This window comes from Lissotriton helveticus, chromosome 10, assembly GCF_964261635.1.
Source record: "Lissotriton helveticus chromosome 10, aLisHel1.1, whole genome shotgun sequence".
In the NCBI taxonomy this organism is placed as follows: Eukaryota; Metazoa; Chordata; class Amphibia; order Caudata; family Salamandridae; genus Lissotriton; species Lissotriton helveticus.
In genome coordinates, this window is record NC_136071.1 from 453,798,745 (window position 1) to 453,823,761 (window position 25,017).

The window sequence follows — 25,017 nt, forward strand, 5'->3', positions numbered from 1 at the left end:
AACAGGATTTTGGTGGCCAGGTGTTGACATTTTCATTGAGCGTTTAGAAGGAAACTGTATTACTTGTGCAAATTCAGATACATTTCTTAAAACCCTAAAGCCTAGCATGGGAGAAAATATTATTCCAGAGAACCCATGGAAAACCATTGCTATGGATATTATGGGTCCAATTGGTCAGAATTCTAAGTTTATCCTTGCTGCTATTGATGTTTTTTCACAGTGGCCAGTGATAGAAGTTGTGGAGAAGACATCAGGCACTAAGTAGACAACGGTGAAACATCTGCCCCCAACCTCATGGACCTCTCGGCCGCCTTCGACACGGTCTGCCATCGCACTCTAAAAACACACCTCCAAGAAGCCGGTATCCAAGAGAAGGCCCTCGACTGGACCACATCCTTCCTCTCCGAGAGATCCCAGAGCGTCCGCATCCCACCTTTCCGATCCAAAGCCACCAACATCATCTGCGGCGTCCCCCAGGGCTCCTCCCTCATCCGGACGCTGTTCAACATCTACATGGCCCCCCTTGCACAATTGGCCCACCACCACAACCTCAACATCATCTCCTACGCTGACGACACTCAGCTCATCCTCTCCCTCACCAAGAACCCACGCACCACCAAAACCAACATCCACGACGGAATGAAGGCCATCGCCGACTGGATGAGGAGCAGCCGTCTGAAACTGAACTCGGACAAGACGGAGGTCCTCATCCTCGGACCCAACCCCTCAGCCTGGGACGATTCCTGCTGGCCAACCACTCTGGGGACAGCACCGACACCCACCGACCACGCACGCAATCTTGGATTCATCCTCGACTCCTCCCTCACCATGTCCAAACAGGTCAACGCCGTTTCCTCTTCCTGCTACAACACCCTCCGCATGCTCCGCAGGATCTACAAGTGGATTCCGACTGAAACAAGAAGAACGATGACACAGGCCCTCGTCAGCAGCAGGTTGGACTATGGCAACGCACTCTACGCCGGATCCCAGCCAAACACCTACGACGACTACAGCGCATCCAAAATGCCTCCGCCCGACTGATCATCAACGTCCCCCGCCACAGCCACATCAGCCCCCACCTGAGAAACCTACACTGGCTCCCCGTCGCCAAGAGGATCACCTTCAAACTCCTCACCCACGCACACAAAGCACTCCACAACCCCGGACCACCGTACCTGAACAGCATACTCAGCTTCCACACCCCTCGCCGCCATCCCCCGCATCCAACGAACAACCTCAGGCGGCAGATCCTTCTCCTACCTCGCCGCCAAGGCCTGGAACACCCTTCCTACCCACCTACGGCAGACCGAAGACCTACTCGCCTTCAGAAGACTCCTCAAGACCTGGCTCTTCGAACAGTAGCGAAGATTCCACCCCCCCACCCCCAGCGCCTTGAGACCCTCACGGGTAAATAGCGCGCTCTACAAATAGATTGATTGATTGATTGATTGGAGTAAGTAGATACAGACTCAGTGTTAATGTTTCTTTCTGATACTTTCACTGAAGAAGGTTTACCTTGGCGCCTCATTACAGATAATGGTGTGAAGTTTCTATCTGGCAAGGCAAAGAGTTACTTCAGGAGAGTAGGAGTTACACATTGCAGCACTTCCCTGTATAACACTGTATAACTCTATTAAATCTCTCAATAACACCATTGTGTTATTGAGAGATTTAATAGAGTGCTCAAAAGTGCAATAAACATTGCTGAGGTGGACAGTGATAAATGGGAGATACAAATATTTAAAACAGTTTGGATGTACAGAACAACGATAAATGACATGCCAGGGTGTTCTCCATTTGAAATAATGAGGGATAGGCTACCCAGGATTAAGTGTAACCCCGCTTAGTTAATCCAGTCAACTTCCACTACCATGGATCTGGAAGTGGTTAAAGATAGGATTGCAAAAACAAATATTACCAACAAACAGAATTTCAATAGGAAAAGGGGATCTAAATGTTATCCTGTGAACAGTATTGGAATGTTTGTCAAGGTAAAAGAAACATGGAGAATAAGAAAAGATGAAAGCCAGCACAAGAGTGCTTTTGAAGTCAAGGAAGTGTTAAAGAATGCTGTAAGACTTACGAATGGCAGAGTGTGGAACCTAAGAAGAATAGTGGTTCTCAAGGGAGACAAAAATGTTTATGAAGAAAACTGTCAAGGTAGGTTTCAGGGAGATGATTACAGAGGAATTGATCCTAAAAAAAGTAGTTCCACAGGATTTTTCAGAGGAAGAAGAAACATGCAAAGACTTGGTTCCTGAAGTTTGCAATAAACATATAGAGAGTCAGCTTAATAAGTTAACAGATAAGCGTCCTCTGGAGAAAAAACAGTGTTGTCAGATTTTGTTACATTTGTCAAAGGCAAATTTGCTGAGTGAAATTGTACTCTATTGAATTCGCTGTATCTGTTTTTGCCTCGTTGTAATGGTTGCATACATTTATTATTATTATTATTATTATTATCATTTGTTGTTTTTTAAATTATTTTTCTTTATTAAAGGGGGAATATGAATTGTGTATTTATATTTGAATGCACCTTTTCACAGCTTGACCAAGACGTGCAATTCTAGAACATCTGGTCGGTACCATGGCTTGGTGCTGGCAGTTGCTGAGAGGCTACTGAAGGAGGCAGACCTGTAACCGGTTGAGCTTTCCCTTCTATGAATAAAGTACCTTTAGTCAACTATTCTGCGTCTCTTCCTACTTAACATATCTCCAATTGGATGCTCTTCTATTAATAAGGGGATGAATGTCATACTTTAGTTTCAGGTCATGGGTCCCATATCATTGCACTACACCTGAAAGGCAGTGATATGCAGAGCAGGCCACCTACCTCGGGACTGTGAGGTTGCAACATCTATCAGGCTTTGCAACGTTATTGAGACTGAACTTTCCTGTCTAATACCCGAAGGAGCTACCTAGTTTAGTTGTAGGTGAGATGCCCGTGGATTCCCTCCTTGGTCTTCACCTACCCAGTCGATCTTTAGACAGACTTCTCTTCGTCTCTCCGTACTGTTTCTTCCCTTATCCTCCCTTTCTCACCTCCCCTGCCCCCTCCACTACTTTTCTCTCTCCTTTCTCTCCTCTCCAAAGTGTATTGCCTATTTTTGGGGATTTATTGTGTAATTGTTTAACTGTTTCTGTTACATTGTTGATTCTCATGTAAAGCGCTCTGATACCTCCGGGTCTAGCCAGCACTATATAAAACTCTTTAAATAAATAAATAAATAAGTACGATTTTGCCTCGGACATCATTCCATTCGACAGTGATGCTTTTAGTGACAATTTATGCTGCACATTTCATTTCAAGCTCAAAAAGAACGTTCTGAAGATAACCTACTTTGCAGGAAACAAACCTACAATACAAGGCGCTCAGTAAGCACCGCGCCCACAACTATTACCAGGTGATGGAAGTCTAATATGATTGTTGATGGCCAACGTGAAATTATGGCCTTTCTGTTGTTCTCCTCTGCAAAGACATTGTGCAGAGGAAAGCTCTGCAAAATGTAAACTTGTAGAAAGTAATGCTGCATATATTTGGAAGAATGAAATTAGGAAGCAAATATGCCAGCTGCGTGAAGCCGGTTTGGCTTGCCTGAATTGCATTAGCTTGGAGACTTTCCCGGTGTGCGTGGAGAAAAAGGTGAACAGGAACACTTTGCAATTTCGTGAAGAGTTGCAAAGCGGAAACTTCTTCTGAAATCGAGGCTGACATAAAACAACGTGGACTTGAATGGTCAAGTGCATATATATTCCAGACAATGCACCAGTGTTCTGAAACGATTCCAAAGTTACGTCTGTGCAGTTAAACTTTAGAAATATCTATGTTCATTATGTTGCCCAGGTATAGAATCCATATTAATAATTGAAAACCCCTGCTCCTGCAGTCATGCAGGATAAATCTCCTCCCGAACGTCAATTTGTTGAAAGGCGAGTCAGAAGGATAACAAAGACAAACAACCATTAGAGCATCATGCCAGACCTCCTGAACAATATGCACTGTTTGTCATCAGGACACTATAAACGCGCCGGGGTCCGGCGTGAAAGCTTCTGCAATCAATCCCGCCTAATTTACCAACTCTGGAGGACCCTGGGAGTGATAGTCATTTCATATTTTACGCACCCACTGAGGTTAGTGCGATTGATTCAGCTCTATCAAGTGCTGTTATGACTTTGAATGCACTTGACAGCTTTTTGCATTTGTTTTCAGAAGTTGTAAAAGAAGGCATTCAAATTTCTAACGTGGCCACCTGGGTACAATTTGCAAAGGTTATGCAGGGGAGCTATGGATCCGCTTCTGAGTCAGACATGCTGTAACTTAGCAGCTTGCGAAGTTAGCTGCTCTTCTCAACTAAAATACTTGACTTGCTCTTTTTCTGAATATGTAGTTGGGCTGACCTTGCCAGCATCTTAGCATCTCTGAACGAGTGCAAGGCAGAATAAGTAAACCATGCTGCACAAAACAAAAAGCAGAAGCAACACTGGGGAGGGCGAGGTGGGGGCAACATGGGGGTGGGAGAAAGCAACATGGAAGGGGAACATCCTTTACAACACAACTTTTACCACGCAGTGCCTTTACGACGCAACTATTACAATGCATGTCATTACAACGCATTGCGCTGGGGGGCGCTCTAGGATAGGGAATAGATTTAATTTACTATCCAACACCTTCCCTACTATCCACCGGGACTGGAGTTGGAATAGTAAATTAAACTATTCACTATCCAGCACCCCTTAGCGCTATGCGTTGTAACAGCATGCGTTGTAAAAACTGCGATGTAAAGGTAGGCGTTGTAAAAGTATGCGTGGTAACGTCATACATCCACATGGAAACATGGGGGTGAGAGAAAGCAACATGGATGTAATGCTCTGGGAAAGCAACAAGGAGGAGAGAAGAGGAGGGTACAGTTAGGGGTCAGTAGTGCGGAAAGTAGGGAAAGAATGGGGAGAAGCACAGGAGTGAGTACAAAAGGAAGAGGGGCGAGAAGAAGCTTCCGGGTGACAGAGAGCAAGACAGAGAACAGGGGGGAGAGAAGTACACGAGGGAGACAACTAAAAAAAGCATGCTCTCTTATTGACTGCTTAACACTAAAGAAAAAGTTGTACTTGAAAAGCAAGCAGTGGAGTTGAAATCCCAGCCAGTCAAAAGAGATGGTAACGATGCAATGCCCCATGGGGAAGACAGACTCACGATGTTCCAGCTGGGACATGAAAAGGAAGTAGTCAAATGAGATTGACAGGAAAGGCGACCAACGCTTAGCAATGATTGGCCTCAAACCCCTGAAGCCAGCCAACACTTAGCAATCATTGGCCACAAACCCCATGTATGTTCTTGATAAGTTACGATATGTCTTGCAAAAGACAGCGCATGCACAGTCTAGTAGGAACAATCAGAAAAAGAATGTAACCCGAGCCCAATAGACAATGAGGATAACCTCAGCATAGCAGTTGTTTAACAGCACATACATTTCCCTCAGACAATTGTCGCAAATGCCATGCAAGGTAATATCTCCAATTGGGAAGTTATTCAATTAAAAAGAAAGAGAGAATGAATGTCATTCCATAGTTTCCAATGTACCGTTCCTATATTATTGCACTATGCTTGAAAGTCCATTGATATGCAGAGCAGCCCAGGCTCTTTCGGACAGTGAAGTTGCAATCGTCTCAGAGGTGTAGCACACTTTGCAACTTTATTTAGTTTGTGGAGATTTTGCTGCAGACATCTTGCGACAATCATATTGCACCTTTCAGGGCTTTTTTACAAGAAGCCTGCACCCCCGGTGCGTCACATTTTTTGAGATTTCGGTGGTGCAGGCCTCTCACTTGTATCTATGAGGCAACAAAAAACCTTTGCATGGCCTCATGGGTATGGAGTAAAGGCAAGCCAGCGCAATGCGCTGTGTTGCCTTACCATGCGTCAAGAAGGTGTTCCATGGGCATTGTGTTAGGTGTTCCCATGCAACATTAATACAAAACAGGGAGGTACATAGTCAGGAGAACAATGTGTGTTGTTGTAGAAGCAATACGTGGACCAGAAATCCCACTGGGCTGAAGTATTCCCATCAGCCCACCAACCGTGGCAGAGGCATCGTCATGTGGGAAGTAGATAGTATATTCCAAATCTCACTCACCACATCAAAGGTGGTGTAGAGATCGGAAAACTGTGATGACCTTCAAGCCACAGTGGATTTCAGAATGGTACTAATGGATGTGCAGTGCTCAAAATAAAGTGAACTAAAGGAAATGTTAAAAACAACTACAAGAGCAGAAAATAAGTTTATTGGATACTGCTCTGGTGTCGTGGTTAAGAACAGGCGTTTTGTAGTTTGAAATTATAACTACTGTAAGACGCTCAGCAGTGTGGTCAACATGTTTCAGCTGTTACCCAGCTTTCATCAGGACCAAAAGTTGTGAAGATGCAACTGCAATAAAGAAAAACGGCAATTCTCAGTGGAAAAAGTAATCCTACCAGTATTTTGGAGCCCCAATATTAACTGGAGGAGACTCTGAATGAATTGTCCTCATACCTAAGGAAAAAATGAAGTGAACAACAAATATCCTTAGTGATCCAGAATTGACAAACACAACACAAACACAATGAATAAGGCCAATTTGCCTTATTACAACAAAGGGTCAAAAAGTACTCCTGTGTAATGCCAAAAGTAATGACTTATTTAGTTGAATTAGACTTACCCAGCGTTGTGTGGGAAGAAACCTCACCTCACCCGGCACCCGCTCGGGAGAATGAGGCCCCGCTCTGTTAAGATAGAAAATATAGCCATGAAGTCAATCTTTTACCATGTGAACAGATTCAACATGTAAAAGGTGGCTAATACAAAGTAGTTTCTATCAGTAAAAAACTCAGTTGTCTCAGAAAGAAGAACACCAAACACCAGGACACGGAATAGACTAACACCAGAAAATTATTTACAATAAACTGTGAGCCAAAAAGGCCCAAGCCTTAAGTAGAGAGTATAGGGGGAGGGAAGCGCCACCTACCTGTCCGTAGGTACCTCAAACAAGAATCCGAGTGGGAGTGGAGGTAGCGGACAGGCAGGGAGCATGCCTTTTTATCCCCAACTTAATTGGCCCATTAGTGGTAACGAGCGAGCAATCAGATCGTTTAAACGATCCCATAACCAGTAATCACATCCTGCGCATGCTCGGGGTCTGAGCACTTGGTTTCGAGCATGCGCTATGTCTCAGAACAGGAATAATGAGTTTGTTTACACCTGCGCGGCATTTTTGCCGGCGGCGTCTACACCTTGTGCATGCGCAGTCCAAAAGATACACCCGAAAGTGTTATGGCGGATGAGCATGCGCAGAAGGCCCATAGGCAAGCCCAACTATGACGGAGGCTCGGGGGCGTGTCAGAAGTAACCGCATAATGCGGAGACTAGAAGATTAAAGGAGCCGCGTGGTATGTGCGCTGCACACAAGTGTGTGGTATCGCAGGGGCCAGACACACGGTGATGTTAAATAAACCAAGATGCTAGTAGTTTACAAAGTGCCAAGCGCGAAGCGCCTGCGTGGCAGATGTTAAATTTTTTTGGGTTTTACCGACCCCCAAAACAACTAATGGGGACAGTGATAAAAGAAAGTATGGCAGCTTAGAGCTGACATGTGAAGGGATGAAAATTCAATAGCGCTAGGCGACGGGGGCATATTAGAATACATCAGTTTACAGGTGGAAACCCCCAATGGCGTAAGAACACACAATGATACATTTTTAATTTTTAATGGATGAACAAGTCACCAGGTTCCTTCCCAGGTATTGACCTTTGAGCTAGCAGTTACCCACGACATCATGAGGCTTCATGAAGAGAGATTTGAAGGCTTTCAAAATCTCCCCTTGAGAGAGAGAAGTGCTTTGATCACATTGTCTAAGGATACATCCATTACGATCAAACAAGCAGATAAAGGGGGTGCCACAGTTATCCTTGACACCACCCAATATCGACAAGAATGCCTTAGACAACTCAATAATCCACTATTCTATCGTCGTCTTACTATAGACCCTACACCGCGTCTTCTGGTTGCAATCAAGACTTTAGTGGATGAGGGCTCTGCCGAGGGTTGGATCACACCTCATGAAGCGAGATTCTTGGTCACAGAGCATCCAGTCATTCCAGGATTTTACTGCTTGCCCAAAATCCACAAAGCCACTAGACCACCACCGGGACGCCCGATTATTTCGGGCATTGGGTCTCTATTAGAGCCCCTATCCACTTTTGTGGATTATTTCCTTCAACCCATTGTGAAGGCCATGCCCACATTTCTACAGGACACTGCTGATGTCTTGCGACTATTGCCAGATGTGCAGTTTAATGTGGAGACCGACCTTCTTGTCAGCTTTGATGTCGAGTCTCTTTTTACGTGTATTCCACAGCTGGAGACCCTTGAGACTATCAGACAGTTGTTGTCTCAGTGCACTCTTGACACCATCACCCCCATCCACTTTATTATGGATTGTGCTAACTTAGCCATGATTGAAAAAATTTTCACATTTGAAGACGAGTTCTTTCTCCAAATCTCAGGGACCTCAATGGGGAGCATTTTTGCCCCGAGCCTCGCCAATCTCTATGTCCACCAATTCGAGCAAGATCATGTCCTCAACCATAGCAACCCTTTTTTCTACCATCTGGTGCTATGGAAGAGGTACATAGATGACATCTTTGTGGTTTGGCGAGGCTCATCAGATGAGGTACACTTGTTCCACCAGTGGCTGAACAATCGGAACCCCTACCTGAAATTTACGATTGAGGTTAGCCACGAGAGACTCTCGTTCCTTGATCTCTCCATTTTTCCAGCGGATGGCAAATTAGGAAGTGAGCTCTACACAAAACCCATGGCAAGAAACTCCCTCTTACTTTTTAACAGCCATCATCCGCGTTCTTTACGTGCCAATTTGCCAGTCGGGCAGTTCCTCCGGTTGAGAAGGAACTGCTCTACCACAGGTCTGTTTAACAAGCATGCCCACCACTTGTCACAGCAACTGCAAGCTAGACACTATCCCAAAGACCTAGTGAAAAGAGCTTGGAAACGTGCCTCAAATAATCATCGAGACTCCTTGCTTGATAAACGCCAAGAAAAACCTACTTTGGATTGCCTAACTTTTGTCAGTACTTTCAGTGTGCTTTCAAATAGCATTCAAAAGACAATAAGGAAACATTGGAATATTCTCAATATTTCAAATGAAAACATTCCTCCACCCCTGTTCTCCTTCAAAAGAGCACCCTCTCTTCGTGATAGCCTAGTCCACACGAGACCACGGTCCCAAGAATCGGTCAGATCCAACACACTCTGGGATTTACCACCTGTACAGGGCCACTATCCATGTGGCTCGTGCAGTGCTTGCCCACAAACATCCAAAACTGAACAAGTTGACTTGGGGGCTGGGAAAACATGGTTCTTAAAGAAACACACGAATTGCAATACTGAAAGGGTCATATACATGATCACCTGTCCCTGCTCATTGCGATACATAGGATTTACAACCAGGAAAATAAAATTGAGGATTGGAGAACATAAGAGTACCATCCGATGCCATAAACAATCTACCAGGCTCACTGACCATTTCCTCTCTCTAAGACACTCTGCAGAAGACCTCAGGTGGGTTGTCTTGGAACAACCCTTTATTCCACCTCATATTAGTGACATAACCAGATTCCTTTTTGTGAAAGAACAAAAATGGATTTTTTCACTTAACAGTGACAAAAGGGGTCTGAATGATGATATTGCCTGGATGGCACTGTAAGATTCCCCTATGGCAATACATTCATTTGTTACTACGCACCAACATTCCCATGTGCATGGTTGTAGCTACCGTTTTATTCACTGAATATGCATGAGAACTGTTTTTCCACCACAGTATCCCTCTGTCTCTGTAATATACTGCCTCTAGAATATCATCTTTCGTTGCACCTGGTCAAGACCTTGATCCATGAGTACATTATTGCCATGGACTTGTTCATCCATTAAAAATTAAAAATGTATCATTGTGTGTTCTTACGCCATTGGGGGTTTCCACCTGTAAACTGATGTATTCTAATATGCCCCCGTCGCCTAGCGCTATTGAATTTTCATCCCTTCACATGTCAGCTCTAAGCTGCCATACTTTCTTTTATCACTGTCCCCATTAGTTGTTTTGGGGGTCGGTAAAACCAAAAAAATTTTAACATCTGCCACGCAGGCGCTTCGCGCTTGGCACTTTGTAAACTACTAGCATCTTGGTTTATTTAACATCACCGTGTGTCTGGCCCCTGCGATACCACACGCTTGTGTGCAGCGCATATACCACGCGGCTCCTTTAATCTTCTAGTCTCCGCATTATGCGGTTACTTCTGACACGCCCCCGAGCCTCCGTCATAGTTGGGCTTGCCTATGGGCCTTCTGCGCATGCTCATCCGCCATAACACTTTCGGGTGTATCTTTTGGACTGCGCATGCACAAGGTGTAGACGCCGCCGGCAAAAATGCCGCGCAGGTGTAAACAAACTCATTATTCCTGTTCTGAGACATAGCGCATGCTCGAAACCAAGTGCTCAGACCCCGAGCATGCGCAGGATGTGATTACTGGTTATGGGATCGTTTAAACGATCTGATTGCTTGCTCGTTACCACTAATGGGCCAATTAAGTTGGGGATAAAAAGGCATGCTCCCTGCCTGTCCGCTACCTCCACTCCCACTCGGATTCTTGTTTGAGGTACCGACGGACAGGTAGGTGGCGCTTCCCTCCCCCTATACTCTCTACTTAAGGCTTGGGCCTTTTTGGCTCACAGTTTATTGTAAATAATTTTCTGGTGTTAGTCTATTCCGTGTCCTGGTGTTTGGTGTTCTTCTTTCTGAGACAACTGAGTTTTTTACTGATAGAAACTACTTTGTATTAGCCACCTTTTACATGTTGAATCTGTTCACATGGTAAAAGATTGACTTCATGGCTATATTTTCTATCTTAACAGAGCGGGGCCTCATTCTCCCGAGCGGGTGCCGGGTGAGGTGAGGTTTCTTCCCACACAACGCTGGGTAAGTCTAATTCAACTAAATAAGTCATTACTTTTGGCATTACACAGGAGTACTTTTTGACCCTTTGTTGTAATAAGGCAAATTGGCCTTATTCATTGTGTTTGTCAATTCTGGATCACTAAGGATATTTGTTGTTCACTTCATTTTTTCCTTAGGTATGAGGACAATTCATTCAGAGTCTCCTCCAGTTAATATTGGGGCTCCAAAATACTGGTAGGATTACTTTTTCCACTGAGAATTGCCGTTTTTCTTTATTGCAGTTGCATCTTCACAACTTTTGGTCCTGACGAAAGCTGGGTAACAGCTGAAACATGTTGACCACACTGCTGAGCGTCTTACAGTAGTTATAATTTCAAACTACAAAACGCCTGTTCTTAACCACGACACCAGAGCAGTATCCAATAAACTTATTTTCTGCTCTTGTAGTTGTTTTTAACATTTCCTTTAGTTCACTTTATTTTGAGCACTGCACATCCATTAGTACCATTCTGAAATCCACTGTGGCTTGAAGGTCATCACAGTTTTCCGATCTCTACACCACCTTTGATGGGGTGAGTGAGATTTGGAATATACTATCTACTTCCCACATGACGATGCCTCCGCCACGTTTGGTGGGCTGATGGGAATACTTCAGCCCAGTGGGATTTCTGGTCCACGTATTGCTTCCACAACAACACACATTGTTCTCCTGACTATGTACCTCCCTGTTTTGTATTAATGGTTTCTAGGGTTGTGAGGTTCTATGGTCACTAAACCAACCCATATTGACCCCCTTTCAAGAATTTATATTTCGGTTCCCATGCAACAACCATGGATTTTAATGCTGTCCCAGATGTACAAAATCAGTAAACCTGGAGCAGGTGTAACGAGGAGAAATGTTTTCATTTCTTCTAGTTTTTTCCTCTTTCCAAGTGTGCTACATTCTGCAGAACACATAGAACAAGGAAAACGCCTCACGGGATTGTTGTTATGCAGTTATGTAGGAAGTTGCCCTTCCCTGCACAAAACAATCGTACCAACATCTAAAACACCTTTGCACCATGTTGCAAGGGTGCCTGTGTTGGTGCTAGGCATCAAATTGTGCGTTGGCGCTGGGTGAAAGGACAGAAATGCAAAGTATCTTGTAAATAGATTGAATATCTGCCCTTTCAAATTGGCATAGGGCAGAGCAGCAAAAAGACTTGTGACTCTGCCCTACGCCAATTTCTAACTCAAAAGGAACAATCTGAAGAAAACTTAGGGGCATATTTATGACCTCCTTGTGACACCTCTGGCGGCGTAAATCACAAAATCGTATTTATGGGATTATGCAAAGCTACTTTGCATAGCGTTGAATGGCCTCATGGATATGGAGTAAGTCAAGGAAGAGCAAAGTGCTGCCTTGCCCTACTCTGCGTTAGGTAGGCGTTCCATCAGCATTGCCGTGGGTGTTCCCACGCCCGCCGCAGCTCGCATAAGTAAATTCTGTGGGGCGGTGAGGCGGGCAAGGGCGGGTCGGGGGTAGTGGATTCGGACATACAACAGCAATGTGAAAACTAACAAAAGAAATATTTTAAAGCACTTACCTTGCGCTTGCCGCATCACAGATTTCAGCGATGCGGCGAGTGCAAGGTAAGTGCTTTAATTTGTTAATGTTGTTAGTTGCACGTTGCCATCGTATGTCCGATTCCACTACCCCCATCCCGCCCGCCCTTGCCCCGCCTCACCGCCCCACAGCATTTGCCTGTGCGAGCTGCAGCTGCCCCACGCAACAGCCATTGCTTTTGACACTTACCAAGATTTACAAAACTGTGTAAACCTGGGGATGCGCCAACGCCTTACACCTCCCCACGGGAGGCACAACAGGAGCATTACTTTATTTCTCCTTGTTTTTTCCTCTTTCCATGTGTGCTACATTCTTCAGCACATACAGAAAGAGGAAAAGGCTCCCAGGATTGTTTTTGTGCAGGAAGGTGCTCCTTACTCCACATAAACTATCCAGCCGACAACACAGGCACCCATACAGCATGTTGCAAGGGTGTCTGCATTTGTGCTAGGCTGGCAAAACAGCAAAAAGGACAGGAATACACCATATTCGATACAGTCAGTGCATTACTGACCTTTACCTTTGACTTAGAAACAAGCAGCAAGGTGACTTCCTGCACTTCCTGCACTGTCCTATGCCAAATCCCTATAAATGAGGCCCTTACTTTGCAAGAAACAAGTGTATATCACAAGGTGCTCTTAAATCCACATTCTTGTGTAAGCAGGCATTTCCTGCCACACTGGCCTTTACAAGTTCAGCAGGACATCTACCACTTGTAATATTTTCTCCCCTCACATTTGTCTAGGAAATTTGGTAATACACAATATGTTCCAAAAGTACAGCACATGCACTGTCTTAGGTTCAACTTAAAAAGACTGTGTGCCATGCCGAATAGACAACAACGGGTACCCTCTGCACTGTAGCAGTTTTAGAGGACCTCATTTTTTGTTTGATCTGTTTATTAAAGGTTTTGTCATTTTATACATGAATACAGAGATAATATGCAGTTATAATATGGCGCAGTATAGACTCAATAGGGAAACAGCAAGTCCAAGTTATAAAGCAATTGACCCAGAAAAGACCACAGCTGTGAACTAAAGCAATCAATTAAGAACAAATGTCAAGTCCTGCCGATTATGGTACCACCCCCCACCATTTAGAATGCAATACTGTCCCGTAATTGTGTATTATAATACCTGTCATACAGTATAAATCAGGCAGGTAACTACGCTTCTAATGGCTTCACTCCCCCATATCACAGTATTCTGCTACTAGAATCAAACAGCGTTAAAAATCAACATATAACAGGGAAAACCTGTAAGGGTAGAGAGGGTTGATAAGAAAACCAGAGGCTGTGTAGAGGTAAGAGAAGCAGCTATCAAGGAGATGCATATCTGTACTACTAGGAGAAGAAGCCATCTAGTGTGGAGTATAAGAGGTGCTGTATGTGCATCGATGTAAATGCACAAGTCATGGGTCCACTCTTGGATGATATTCTGTTCATCCGGGGAGGATACGTCTAGTGGGTCATCAGACATCAACAATCCTTGTGCATAGCATTCCATGCAGTGGAGATGGGAAATTTATGCAGACCTAATTTATCTTCCCATGCCAGGGAGACCGCTTCAGCCCGAATCCAGTTCAACATGGAGAGGAACCATGCTTTAAGAGGTGGCAGCTCCTCAGCCAACCACTTACTGGTAATCGATCTCTTGGCCACAATAAAACCAAGGTATAAAAATTGGGTAGACGCTTTGTGTTTTTTCCGTTGTGAAAAAACTCCAGTAATGCAAGTTATCCAGGATTGCAGCACTTTCCTATCTGTGCAAGAGGCCAGTGCTCCAAACACTCCCTCCCAGTGCGCATGTAAAGTGGGGTAGTCCCTAGCATATGTAGGAGATCAGCGCTCAGTACCTTACAACAAGGGCAGCAAGCATCCTGTCTATGGAAGTATCAATTGATTTTATCTAGGGTGAGATAAGCTCTATGAATAACATAGAATTGAATGAGCTTGAAACAGGCGTTCCTAGGGACATGTCTCGGACTGTCTAAAACCATAGCCCATTCTTTATCCGAATATGGCCTCTCTCTAGCTGCCTCTCACTTAATTTGCAACGGTACTAGATCTATCACAGTATGTTCTCTAATTGACTACATGAACCACTTCACAGGTGACGACCCGTGCCCATAACTTGAACATATTGCATTAGGATATGGATTGGTGGTTTCTGTGTAACATCTCCCAACCACCACCCCTGCAATGTAGCTATCCAGGAGGTGTGGGTCAGAAACTGGCCTAGGGAGACTCCATTGTCATCTGAGATTGCGAGAAACAAGCGCAAAGAGCCTTCTCCATACAAGTCTCCTAGAATGGTTATGCCAGCTCCCACCCAATCAGTAAGATCCGTGGGTTGTACATGGCCCGCACTTCTAGGGAACCTCATAATGCAATTCAACTTCATACCATCCTGTAAGGCCTGTGTGGCAGATCATCATTTCAAAGACAGTTCAGAAGGAAACAGCAGTAGTAAAGTTGATTTAATGGCATATCTATGTTTATGTTTATTTCACATGTAATGCTCACTACAGAACTAACTTGCTTCTAGGTGGTGAGGCTAGGCAGTAAACATTGCGGTTGAGATGGAGAAAGGAAATTGGAAACTTTGCCTGATAGAACGAGGGGACCTAGTGAACTACATGGAACTACAGGCAAGAGCATGAAATAATAGATAAAAGAAAGATATAAAAACTGGCTACAGGTTGCAATATGTGGTCTTGATTCTTGACCCGAGGAAGGTTAGAATTGGTAGGTGTTGAGTTTTTATCTGAGCTGCATCATGAATTGTGCTTGGGATATGCGCCTTGACAAGTTATTCTAACTGCAAGTAGCTGTTACAGCATATGCAGGTATACTGGCATGACGCAACCCCCAGGTGATTATGTCCCAAACGATCTAAGTGCCACTATATTGCATTTTTATCTGACCTGGCCTTCTGGTACAGGTCGGCCTAGACACATTGGCTCAGCATTGTTTTTATGTCAATCTCTACGATCACAGGTGTTGTAAACATAGAAGTGGAAGCATGAGAAGATAACCCCTGTTAGCCCCGAAGAAGGTGAACAAAATAGAGCAACGAAACATGTTGGCGACATCTAATGATATTGGAATTGGTTTAGTGTTAACCATTTTTAATTTAGAGAGCGTGCAGCCCAGAATAAAAGTACGAGTGGCCAGCTAGCTCTTTAATTTTAATGGTGAGAATCACATTTATTATTTCTCACTGGGGTTATTGAGGTATATGTGTATACACAATAGTAAATGTTGTCTGTCTTAGCTTACTATTACACGAGTAACCAGCACGTCTTTTGGTTTTCGTGGAGAAAAAGCACTGTTATTTGTTGTTTAGTCTTTTTCTTTCTTCTATCTCATTTCTTTTCCACTACAAGAGAGAGAGTTACCTATGATGAAAATTGGGTATACTGGTAATTGTCAACCAGCAACCCTATTGGCCGTTCTACCGTGAGGGACTCTCTCTCTCCTCCCAAATATTTTTCACTGTATGTATAGTGGGTTGTCTGGATGGTAGTTGACATTTTCACTTTCTTTTTACACTTTTATTTAAGAATGACACTGTGACTTTAGTATACAGGTGGATTATACACGAGCTGGGTATTGTAAAAGCTTGAACAATCCTGGACCTTTGTCATAGCAAGATAAAATATTCAGTGTCTTGAGGGTGAGGACACATTTTGTATATTACAGCATATAATCTGTCAGCGCACTTTTTATGGTCTGGTGTGACAGTGCACCTGTCGCAAAAGAAATTATGCAAGATTCCGCAAGAGAGAGGCTTCAGTTCTAACTACATGTTGCAAACCAGGCGTGCAGGTTTTGATTGAGCAGACGTTGTGTGCTTCCACAAAAAAAGTGCTTGCACTTCACACAGGTGTCATTTTATTAATTTATCCAGCTGCCTGTAATGCTATTAAAATTTCCTAGATAGCTAGAAAATGTGTGGTGTTTTTCTCTGACAGCAACACAGGTGGGAGGGCAGCAGCTTTTAACCTACATGGATTTTTAGGTCTAGCCTGACAGTGCAACTGCACCTGACCTTTTAAACCACATTTTAAATCTTTTACTACAATGATTTGCTTACATATATATTCCCATGCCATTTCCCTGTAATGCTTCACATTATCAACTTCAATTCAGTTTTTTATTGGGTTCAAAAAGCTATAAAAGCACATACAAAATGTTCACATTATCATACAATATTCTTTTAAATCCAGCACTGCTGGCATTGCCAATACTTGTTGAATTTAGTTTTTAGTGTACATAGGAAACATTCAGCTTCTGAACGCATGTTGTGATCCAAGCTGTATTGCTCCATTTTTCTCTGCAGCTATTTGAACAATGCAACTTTCAACCATTTGTAGGTAAGACAGAAAGGGTCATATTTACAAGGGAAATGGCGGAGTGAGGCCTTCCAAGCTTAACGCCTCACTCCGCCACTTCCAAAACACAGGGCTGCACCATATTTACAAGAATATGGTGCAGTCCTGCGTTTCCCCCTGTGTTGGAGCTATAGTTAGCAACCTAGCGCCAAGGCAGGCATCCTTGAAGCATAGTGCAGGGGAAGATTGTTTATGTACAGGAATGTCCCCCTTCCTGCACATAAACAATCTTGAAATGCTGTTTTATAAATTCTATGTGTACTGTTTAATGCAGCAAACATAGAAGTTGCAAAATCGCATTAAAAAAATTATTGTTAATGTGCAGGACAATGCAGCACACATGAAAACAGCAAAAACGAGGAGAAATAAAAATAATTTCTCCTCATTACACCAGAGTAAGACCAGGTTTTCCCTGGTCTTAAGACTGGCACTGCCTCCTATTTACGCCTCCCTTGTAAATAGGGGGCAGCGTCAGACTCAATCAGTGTTGTGGTGGAACCCCCACCGCAACACCCATTGCCCTCCCCTTTCACGCTAAGCATAGCGGAACAGTGGGCCTTATTTACATGGCAGTGTTAAGCAACGTTAAGTGGCTTAACTCTACCTTGTAAATAAGGTAAAACCCCTATCGCCACAGGAACTTTGTAAAAAGTGACGCCCCTGTGGCGATAGGGCATGTAAATATGCCCTGATGTCTCAAAGGTTTTTCAATCTTAAATTGGAAGCAGATGGTTTTTCAGGTTTGGTGATATTGCTTTGTGTTTTTAAAAAAATGTAAAGGTCAGTTTCCCTGCAGCTTTCTTTTTGAATATTATGAATTCAGTTAATTTAGTGTTATAACTCAAAGTGAGCGTTTTATACTTTATCACTGATGCTCACATCATGACACACCTTGATCGTTCGATGGTTATTATGAACGGGATACAGTTGTGTCACATATTTTATCTATATTAATTTATTACCAAAATGCACTGAAGTAGTTAAAACCCCACTAGTTTGTAAGAAATAAATTAGGCACAAATGTTCATACAATTATGATAGACTTTTCCATTTGCAGATTGTAAGAAAACAGGCCATTAGTTGTGTGGCCTGCACAAATAATTTGTCCACATTTGTACTCCACTGGGAACTAAACACCCAACTGTAGTGCTTGACTTTCACACGGTTTGTGAAGCAGAGCAGACCAATACCTACTCAATAGAGCAGGTGTCGGATAGTGATTGCAATTCGCTGGCACAAAATAATAACACTCAATAAATGATTGTCTAGTCTGTGCTTTTTCTTTTGAAAAAGAAAAAGAACATTTATTACACACACACTAATCAAGACTGCTCAACAGTTTACAAATTTCATAAGGCTGATGGAAATACCTTTTGATGACATTGCATAATCATCTCTGACCCCGCACAGAGGTTAGGTTCGCCAAACCACTTGTCAAAAATTACCATCAGAGTATATGCAATAATCAAACAGAACCATAGCTGTTACTGGGCTGTTCAATACAGGAGTCTCCTATCCGCGGCCCTCAAACATGTGCACATGCGTACCCACACATGTTCACATTTAACCAGTCAAGTGCTTCTTACACTTACTGCTTTGGAGTGGCCTTATCTTAAAAGGCGGACACTGGCAGTAAAATCATGCAGTCCATTTATCATGAGTTTATCGAGGGTGAGTCACAGGTTATGAGACTCTCCCACACTAAGGGGTCCATTAGGATGTCGGGCGGTGGCACTACCGCAACGATGGCGGGGCGGAAAAACAGCTTTTTCCGCCCGCTAGCAGTGGAAATCACGTCCGCCACATTAGGATATGTAAACACAGGTCATTTCCCGTCCGCCGCGGAGCGCCGCGCTCCGCCATCAAGGTGCGCCCACCACCGCGCCGGCTGCAGCCAATCGAGACCCTCCGCCGCGGCCGATGACGTCCGCCCCGCTCGACAAATTAGGATGGCCCAAACAAGCTGACGCACCGCACCGGAGACACCGCACAGCTCTAGCAGGCGGAAAGTCTACAGCGGAGCACGCACGCCGAGACCCGACATGAACCCCATGGACCCAGCCCTCCACATGCATCCGGTCATGTACCTGCTGCAACACTATCGCCAGATGGGCCGCCGCGGACGCCGCCGCAGGTACGTCATTACACATATACACCACACAACACACATGCCGACACAGGTCCCAAGCACCACACTGGCATCCTGCTGGGGGGCACAACACATCCACATGGGCACCCACACATCACCCACCTCAGAACAAGGCACCCCACGGCATCCGGAACACACAACGTCGGCCAACCTGCAGCAACGTCACGGTCACGGACACGTCACCGCCGCGGTCAACACATGCGCACTATGCAGAAGGCAGGGCAACACCAAGGCATGGACACTTTCCAAACATCACAGCGACACACCACCCCGACCAACACTGCACACCACCCGAAGTAGTCACAGGCCAGGTGCCAATCCCGTGCACCCCCTTGCACATCAACAAGCACTGTAACAACAAGCACAATACACACACACTGCGACACACAACCAGGGACAAAGGCACAGCAGGATTGCCTGACAATGGACACACAACACCAGTGCACTCCCCACAGCCCACACAATTGTATACAAACATCCACACAGGGCAAGACAAAACATACAACAGGCATACAACTCCTGCCTGACACATGTGTGTCTCACACCATACAGGGGCACACATACATACACTACAAACTAACACCCTTCACACTGCACACCTCTGCCACACACATGCCATGTAAGCCATGCCACCAGGACCAAGGGCCAACACAAGACGACCATACACATACACCCCAGGGCACACAGAAAGGGAAACACACACCTCATCACATCATAAACATCGACTACACCACAGCACAGCTGCACACCCTGTGCTGCCAGTGTCCCCCAAGGTGACCTGTGAACAGTGTATGCAGCAATAGCAATTCACCCACACGAAAACTGCATGGCCTGCCAAATAACCATCACAGAGTACAACATCAGCAGGGCCACAATGGACTGAAAACCCTGTCCCCCTGTCTAAAAATCATATGGGCACATAGAACCTTGCAATGGTGATGTACAAAATAGACCATGGAACTCAGTCAAACTAGAAAATGACTTTAATCAGTAAGGAGACAGAGAAAACACACCATAATGTACTGTATTTATTCACATATTGCACAGATGTAGCTACACAACATAAGTAGACACCAGCAAGTCTCAAAATCATGTGCAAATGCCATAGACTATGCACTGGTGAATCACAATCGGGAAGTGCAAAGTCCTTGGATGGGCAGGGTACAGCACATCAGAGCAACAGGCCCAGTGTCCTTGGCAGGGCAGGGGAGAGCACATCAGAGCAACAGGCCCAGAGTCCTTGGCAGGGGAGAGCACATCAGAGCAACAGGCCCAGAGTCCTTGGCAGGGGAGAGCACATCAGAGCAACAGGCCCAGAGTCCTTGGCAGGGGAGAGCACATCAGAGCAACAGGCCCAAAGTCCTTGGCAGGGCAAGGGAGAGCACATCAGAGCAACAGGCCCAGAGTCCTTGGCAGGGGAGAGCACATCAGAGCAACAGGCCCAGAGTCCTTGGCAGGGTACAGCACATCAGAGCAACAGGCCCAGTGTCCTTGGCAGGGCAGGGGAGAGCACATCAGAGCAACAGGCCCAGAGTCCTTGGCAGGGGAGAGCACATCAGAGCAACAGGCCCAGAGTCCTTGGCAGGGGAGAGCACATCAGAGCAACAGGCCCAGAGTCCTTGGCAGGGGAGAGCACATCAGAGCAACAGGCCCAGAGTCCTTGGCAGGGGAGAGCACATCAGAGCAACAGGCCCAAAGTCCTTGGCAGGGCAAGGGAGAGCACATCAGAGCAACAGGCCCAGAGTCCTTGGCAGGGGAGAGCACATCAGAGCAACAGGCCCAGAGTCCTTGGCAGGGTACAGCACATCAGAGCAACAGGCCCAGTGTCCTTGGCAGGGCAGGGGAGAGCACATCAGAGCAACAGGCCCAGAGTCCTTGGCAGGGGAGAGCACATCAGAGCAACAGGCCCAGAGTCCTTGGCAGGGGAGAGCACATCAGAGCAACAGGCCCAGAGTCCTTGGCAGGGGAGAGCACATCAGAGCAACAGGCCCAGAGTCCTTGGCAGGGGAGAGCACATCAGAGCAACAGGCCCAAAGTCCTTGGCAGGGCAAGGGAGAGCACATCAGAGCAACAGGCCCAGAGTCCTTGGCAGGGGAGAGCACATCAGAGCAACAGGCCCAGAGTCCTTGGCAGGGTACAGCACATCAGAGCAACAGACCCAGAGTCCTTGGCAGGGTACAGCACATCAGAGCAACAGGCCCAGTGTCCTTGGCAGGGCAGGGGAGAGCACATCAGAGCAACAGGCCCAGAGTCCTTGGCAGGGGAGAGCACATCAGAGCAACAGGCCCAGAGTCCTTGGCAGGGGAGAGCACATCAGAGCAACAGGCCCAGAGTCCTTGGCAGGGGAGAGCACATCAGAGCAACAGGCCCAGAGTCCTTGGCAGGGTACAGCACATCAGAGCAACAGGCCCAGTGTCCTTGGCAGGGCAGGGGAGAGCACATCAGAGCAACAGGCCCAGAGTCCTTGGCAGGGGAGAGCACATCAGAGAAACAGGCCCAGAGTCCTTGGCAGGGTACAGCACATCAGAGCAACAGGCCCAGTGTCCTTGGCAGGGCAGGGGAGAGCACATCAGAGCAACAGGCCCAGAGTCCTTGGCAGGGGAGAGCACATCAGAGCAACAGGCCCAGAGTCCTTGGCAAGGGAGAGCACATCAGAGCAACAGGCCCAGGAACACACCCACATCGCTAACTATGGTGTACTGTAGCACACCTATGTGTGGCACAGGCGTCTGAGGGTGTTGACAACTCACTCCTGAATGTCATGTGGAGTGGAACCTGGCTGTGTGTCAGGGACTGCAGGTCGACTTGACTGGTGTGACAGAGGGACATGTGGTGTGGCTATAACAGAGGGCCTGCAAGGTGGAGGGCTGTGCGGACCAGGTGGCACCGTGGCACGTGGAGGTGGAGTCATGCACGCCCTTGACACAGTGTGGGTGGGAGAGGTTGGAGGGGTGCCCTTCCACTTCTTTGGAATATGAATTTGCTTCCCTGTCATGGGGTTGATGGGAAGTGGCGTTGACACCACCTGCACACCCCCCAACTGTTCCATTTCAGGGGCAGACACTGCCACTCCCTCTGGAGAAGTGCTTGATCCTGCAGTACGCTTGTGCTGGCTACGCCTCCGGACCACTTTAGCCTCTCTGGAAGGTGTACCCCCCACAGTGACCACCTTCCCACTTACCCCAGGGGTGGTGTCTACACTGCCCTCCTGTCCCTTCTTGCCAGGGATGGCCACTACACTGCCCTCCTGTCCCTTCTTGCCAGGGGTGGTGTCTACACTGCCCTCCTGTCCCTTCTTGCCAGGGATGGCCACTACACTGCCCTCCTGTCCCTTCTTGCCAGGGATGGCCACTACACTGCCCTCCTGTCCCTTCTTGCCAGGGATGGCCACTACACTGCCCTCCTGTCCCTTCTTGCCAGGGGTGGCCACTACACTGCCCTCCTGTCCCTTCTTGCCAGGGATGGCCACTACACTGCCCTTCTTTGCCACAATGACTGGGTTGGTCACGACAGGGGTCTCCACTGCCACAATGACTGGGCTGGTCACGACAGGGGTCTCCACTGCCACAATGACTGGGCTGGTCACAACAGGGCTTCCCTCCACCTGCCTCGATGTACTTTGTTCTGGGGTTGATGTGGTAGGTGGGTGTGTCCCTGTGTTCTCCCCAGGTGTAGTCATGACATCCCACACATCCTCTGTGGGCATAGCAGAGTCAATATCTGGTGATGGCTCAGCAGCATGTGAGCCTGATGTCTGACACAATGCTCTTCTGGCCTTGCTCTTCTGTGACTTCACCTTGTCTGTGCATATTGGGGGGTCCCTGCCCTTCTTTGGGGATGGAGTCTGTGGACGGGATTGTTTGCTTTGGGTCTGAGCTGTGCTCCTAGTGTTGTAACGTTTACTTGATGTATGTCCCAAGTGCTCACTGTCATCTGATGTGGCCACTGACTGGGTGGACGTCACAGGCACCTGAGCTGCAAAGGGGGCATGTTGGAGGGCTGACGTCACTGTACCTGACAATGACAGGAGTGTACGATGTAGGCCACCCACGTCAGAGTGTATGCCCTCCATGAATGCCAGAACCTGCCCTATTTTGTAATCGTGGGCACTGAAGGCATTCAGCAGGGCGGTCTGGCCCACGCAAAGTTGCCGCAGGAGCTCTACGCACTCTGCACTGAGGGCAGCAGGGGGGACAGGTGCAGGTGCTGCGGTGCCATGTGTGAATGTCACACGTCCCCTCTTAGTGACACGGATACGGCCAGCCCCAGAGGAAGTGGATGGGAGGGTGGGCAGTGGCCGTTGGTAGTCAGATGCAGCAGCAGAGTCCCCATCCCCTGTGGCTGCTAACAGGGACTCATCCCCCCTGCCATCAGATGAAGTGGTACTCTGTGTCTCAGCCACAGATTCCTCATGCATACTCCTGTCACCCTCATCAGCGCTGGTGTGGTCAGTGTCACTTTGCTCCGTCTCACCCTGCTCTGCTGCCGCTGTCGTGCTGGTCTCGCCACCACTTTCAGGATCATGTTCCGCCGTGGTGTCTTCCGAATCTGCATTAGCGACAGAAACATGGTTGTATAAGTGTCATAGTCTGGTCACACGATATCAGAGCAATGCAGCACATGAGAGGCCTAGAGCTACATGGTAACCACCACACCCTCAAATCATTGTGCTGCTACACACCAGTTACACCACAACTGTGCCTGTCATGCGGACAAACAGGCAGGAGTGGACCAATGTCGATGACACACAGCACTACACCCTGCCCATGGATGGTGTTCCCCTAGCCCACATGGACCTGCCCCACGGACATGATGTAGCCACAACTAACATCACCACTTCCAGAGCCTAAAGGGATCCAGAGGGGAATACACACACCTGTTTTGTCTACACATGCCACATTGTCAAATAGGCCATTACAATCACCATGTGCCAATGTGGGTTCACATTGTTGTCAGATGTGTGGGCCACTACCATGCAGGTGCATGCAAAGTAGACTGACATGGTGTAACACTCATTAAGTGGACACAGCTGTACTGCATAATAGGGACTACACCCACCATCACAAAGAAGAGTGACCATGTGGACAACAAAATATATGTCAAGGACAGAAAACTGCAGCCAGGAGCTGCAGAGTAAGGCCATGGTGGGCCAATGCCTCATACAGACACACATCACAGTTGCCACTCACATCACATATCACAGCATGGCAGCACAGGCACATCACATGTGTCACCGCAGACACAGGCACTCTACACATGCATCCACTCCCAGACAAACTATCCCTCCCCGGATACTCACCATCTCTGTCTTGCTGCTGAAGCCCCTTCAGACGTGCATCCAGGTCTGGATAGGTCACTGCCAGTATGCGTGCCATCAGCGGAGTCATGGTGCGGCGTGCCACACGCCCTGTGCGTGGTACCATCCCCAAGTTCATCTCTGCCACTTGCTTAGCCAGCCGGCTGATGTCGTCCCACCTCTTGTGACAGTGTGTGTGTCGTCTGTTTGATACCCCCAGGGCTCGCACCTTTGCTGCTATGGCCCTCCAGACAGCCTTACGTTGGTGTACTTTGAGCTGCAGGTATGAGAGTAAAGAAGGACTAATGAACATTTACACATTGTCATATGTCAGCATCTATCAGTACAGCAGCCAGACACTGAATCTGGACGCACAGTGACCTCCCTCCCTCCAGAACTGGGGGTACCCTCACAAGGCCACTCTGCATGGCATAAACATTAGTGAATGCATGCACACATTGAGCTTCGTAGTCTCCATGATTATCACACAGAAGAATGATGATTCAACACAAATGCATCGACAGCACTGTGTAAATCATAAATTGTACAGGGCATTGATGTGGCATAT

The 25,017-nt window shown here is 46.7% G+C and overlaps 1 protein-coding gene across 1 annotated transcript in view; it reads right to left on the reverse strand.

The window, feature by feature from the left end:
• LOC144784028 (uncharacterized) overlaps positions 1-24,778 on the reverse strand; it is a 47,129-nt gene extending 22,351 nt beyond the window's left edge. Inside the window, exons 1-2 of the mRNA XM_078662727.1 lie at positions 24,453-24,778; positions 22,772-23,701 (exon numbers count right to left, since the gene is read on the reverse strand). Coding sequence (XP_078518853.1) covers positions 22,772-23,701; positions 24,453-24,762 — 1,240 coding nt within the window. The 5' untranslated portion in view covers positions 24,763-24,778. The remainder of the gene's footprint in view (positions 1-22,771; positions 23,702-24,452) is intronic.
• Between the last annotated feature and the right edge of the window lie 239 nt (positions 24,779-25,017).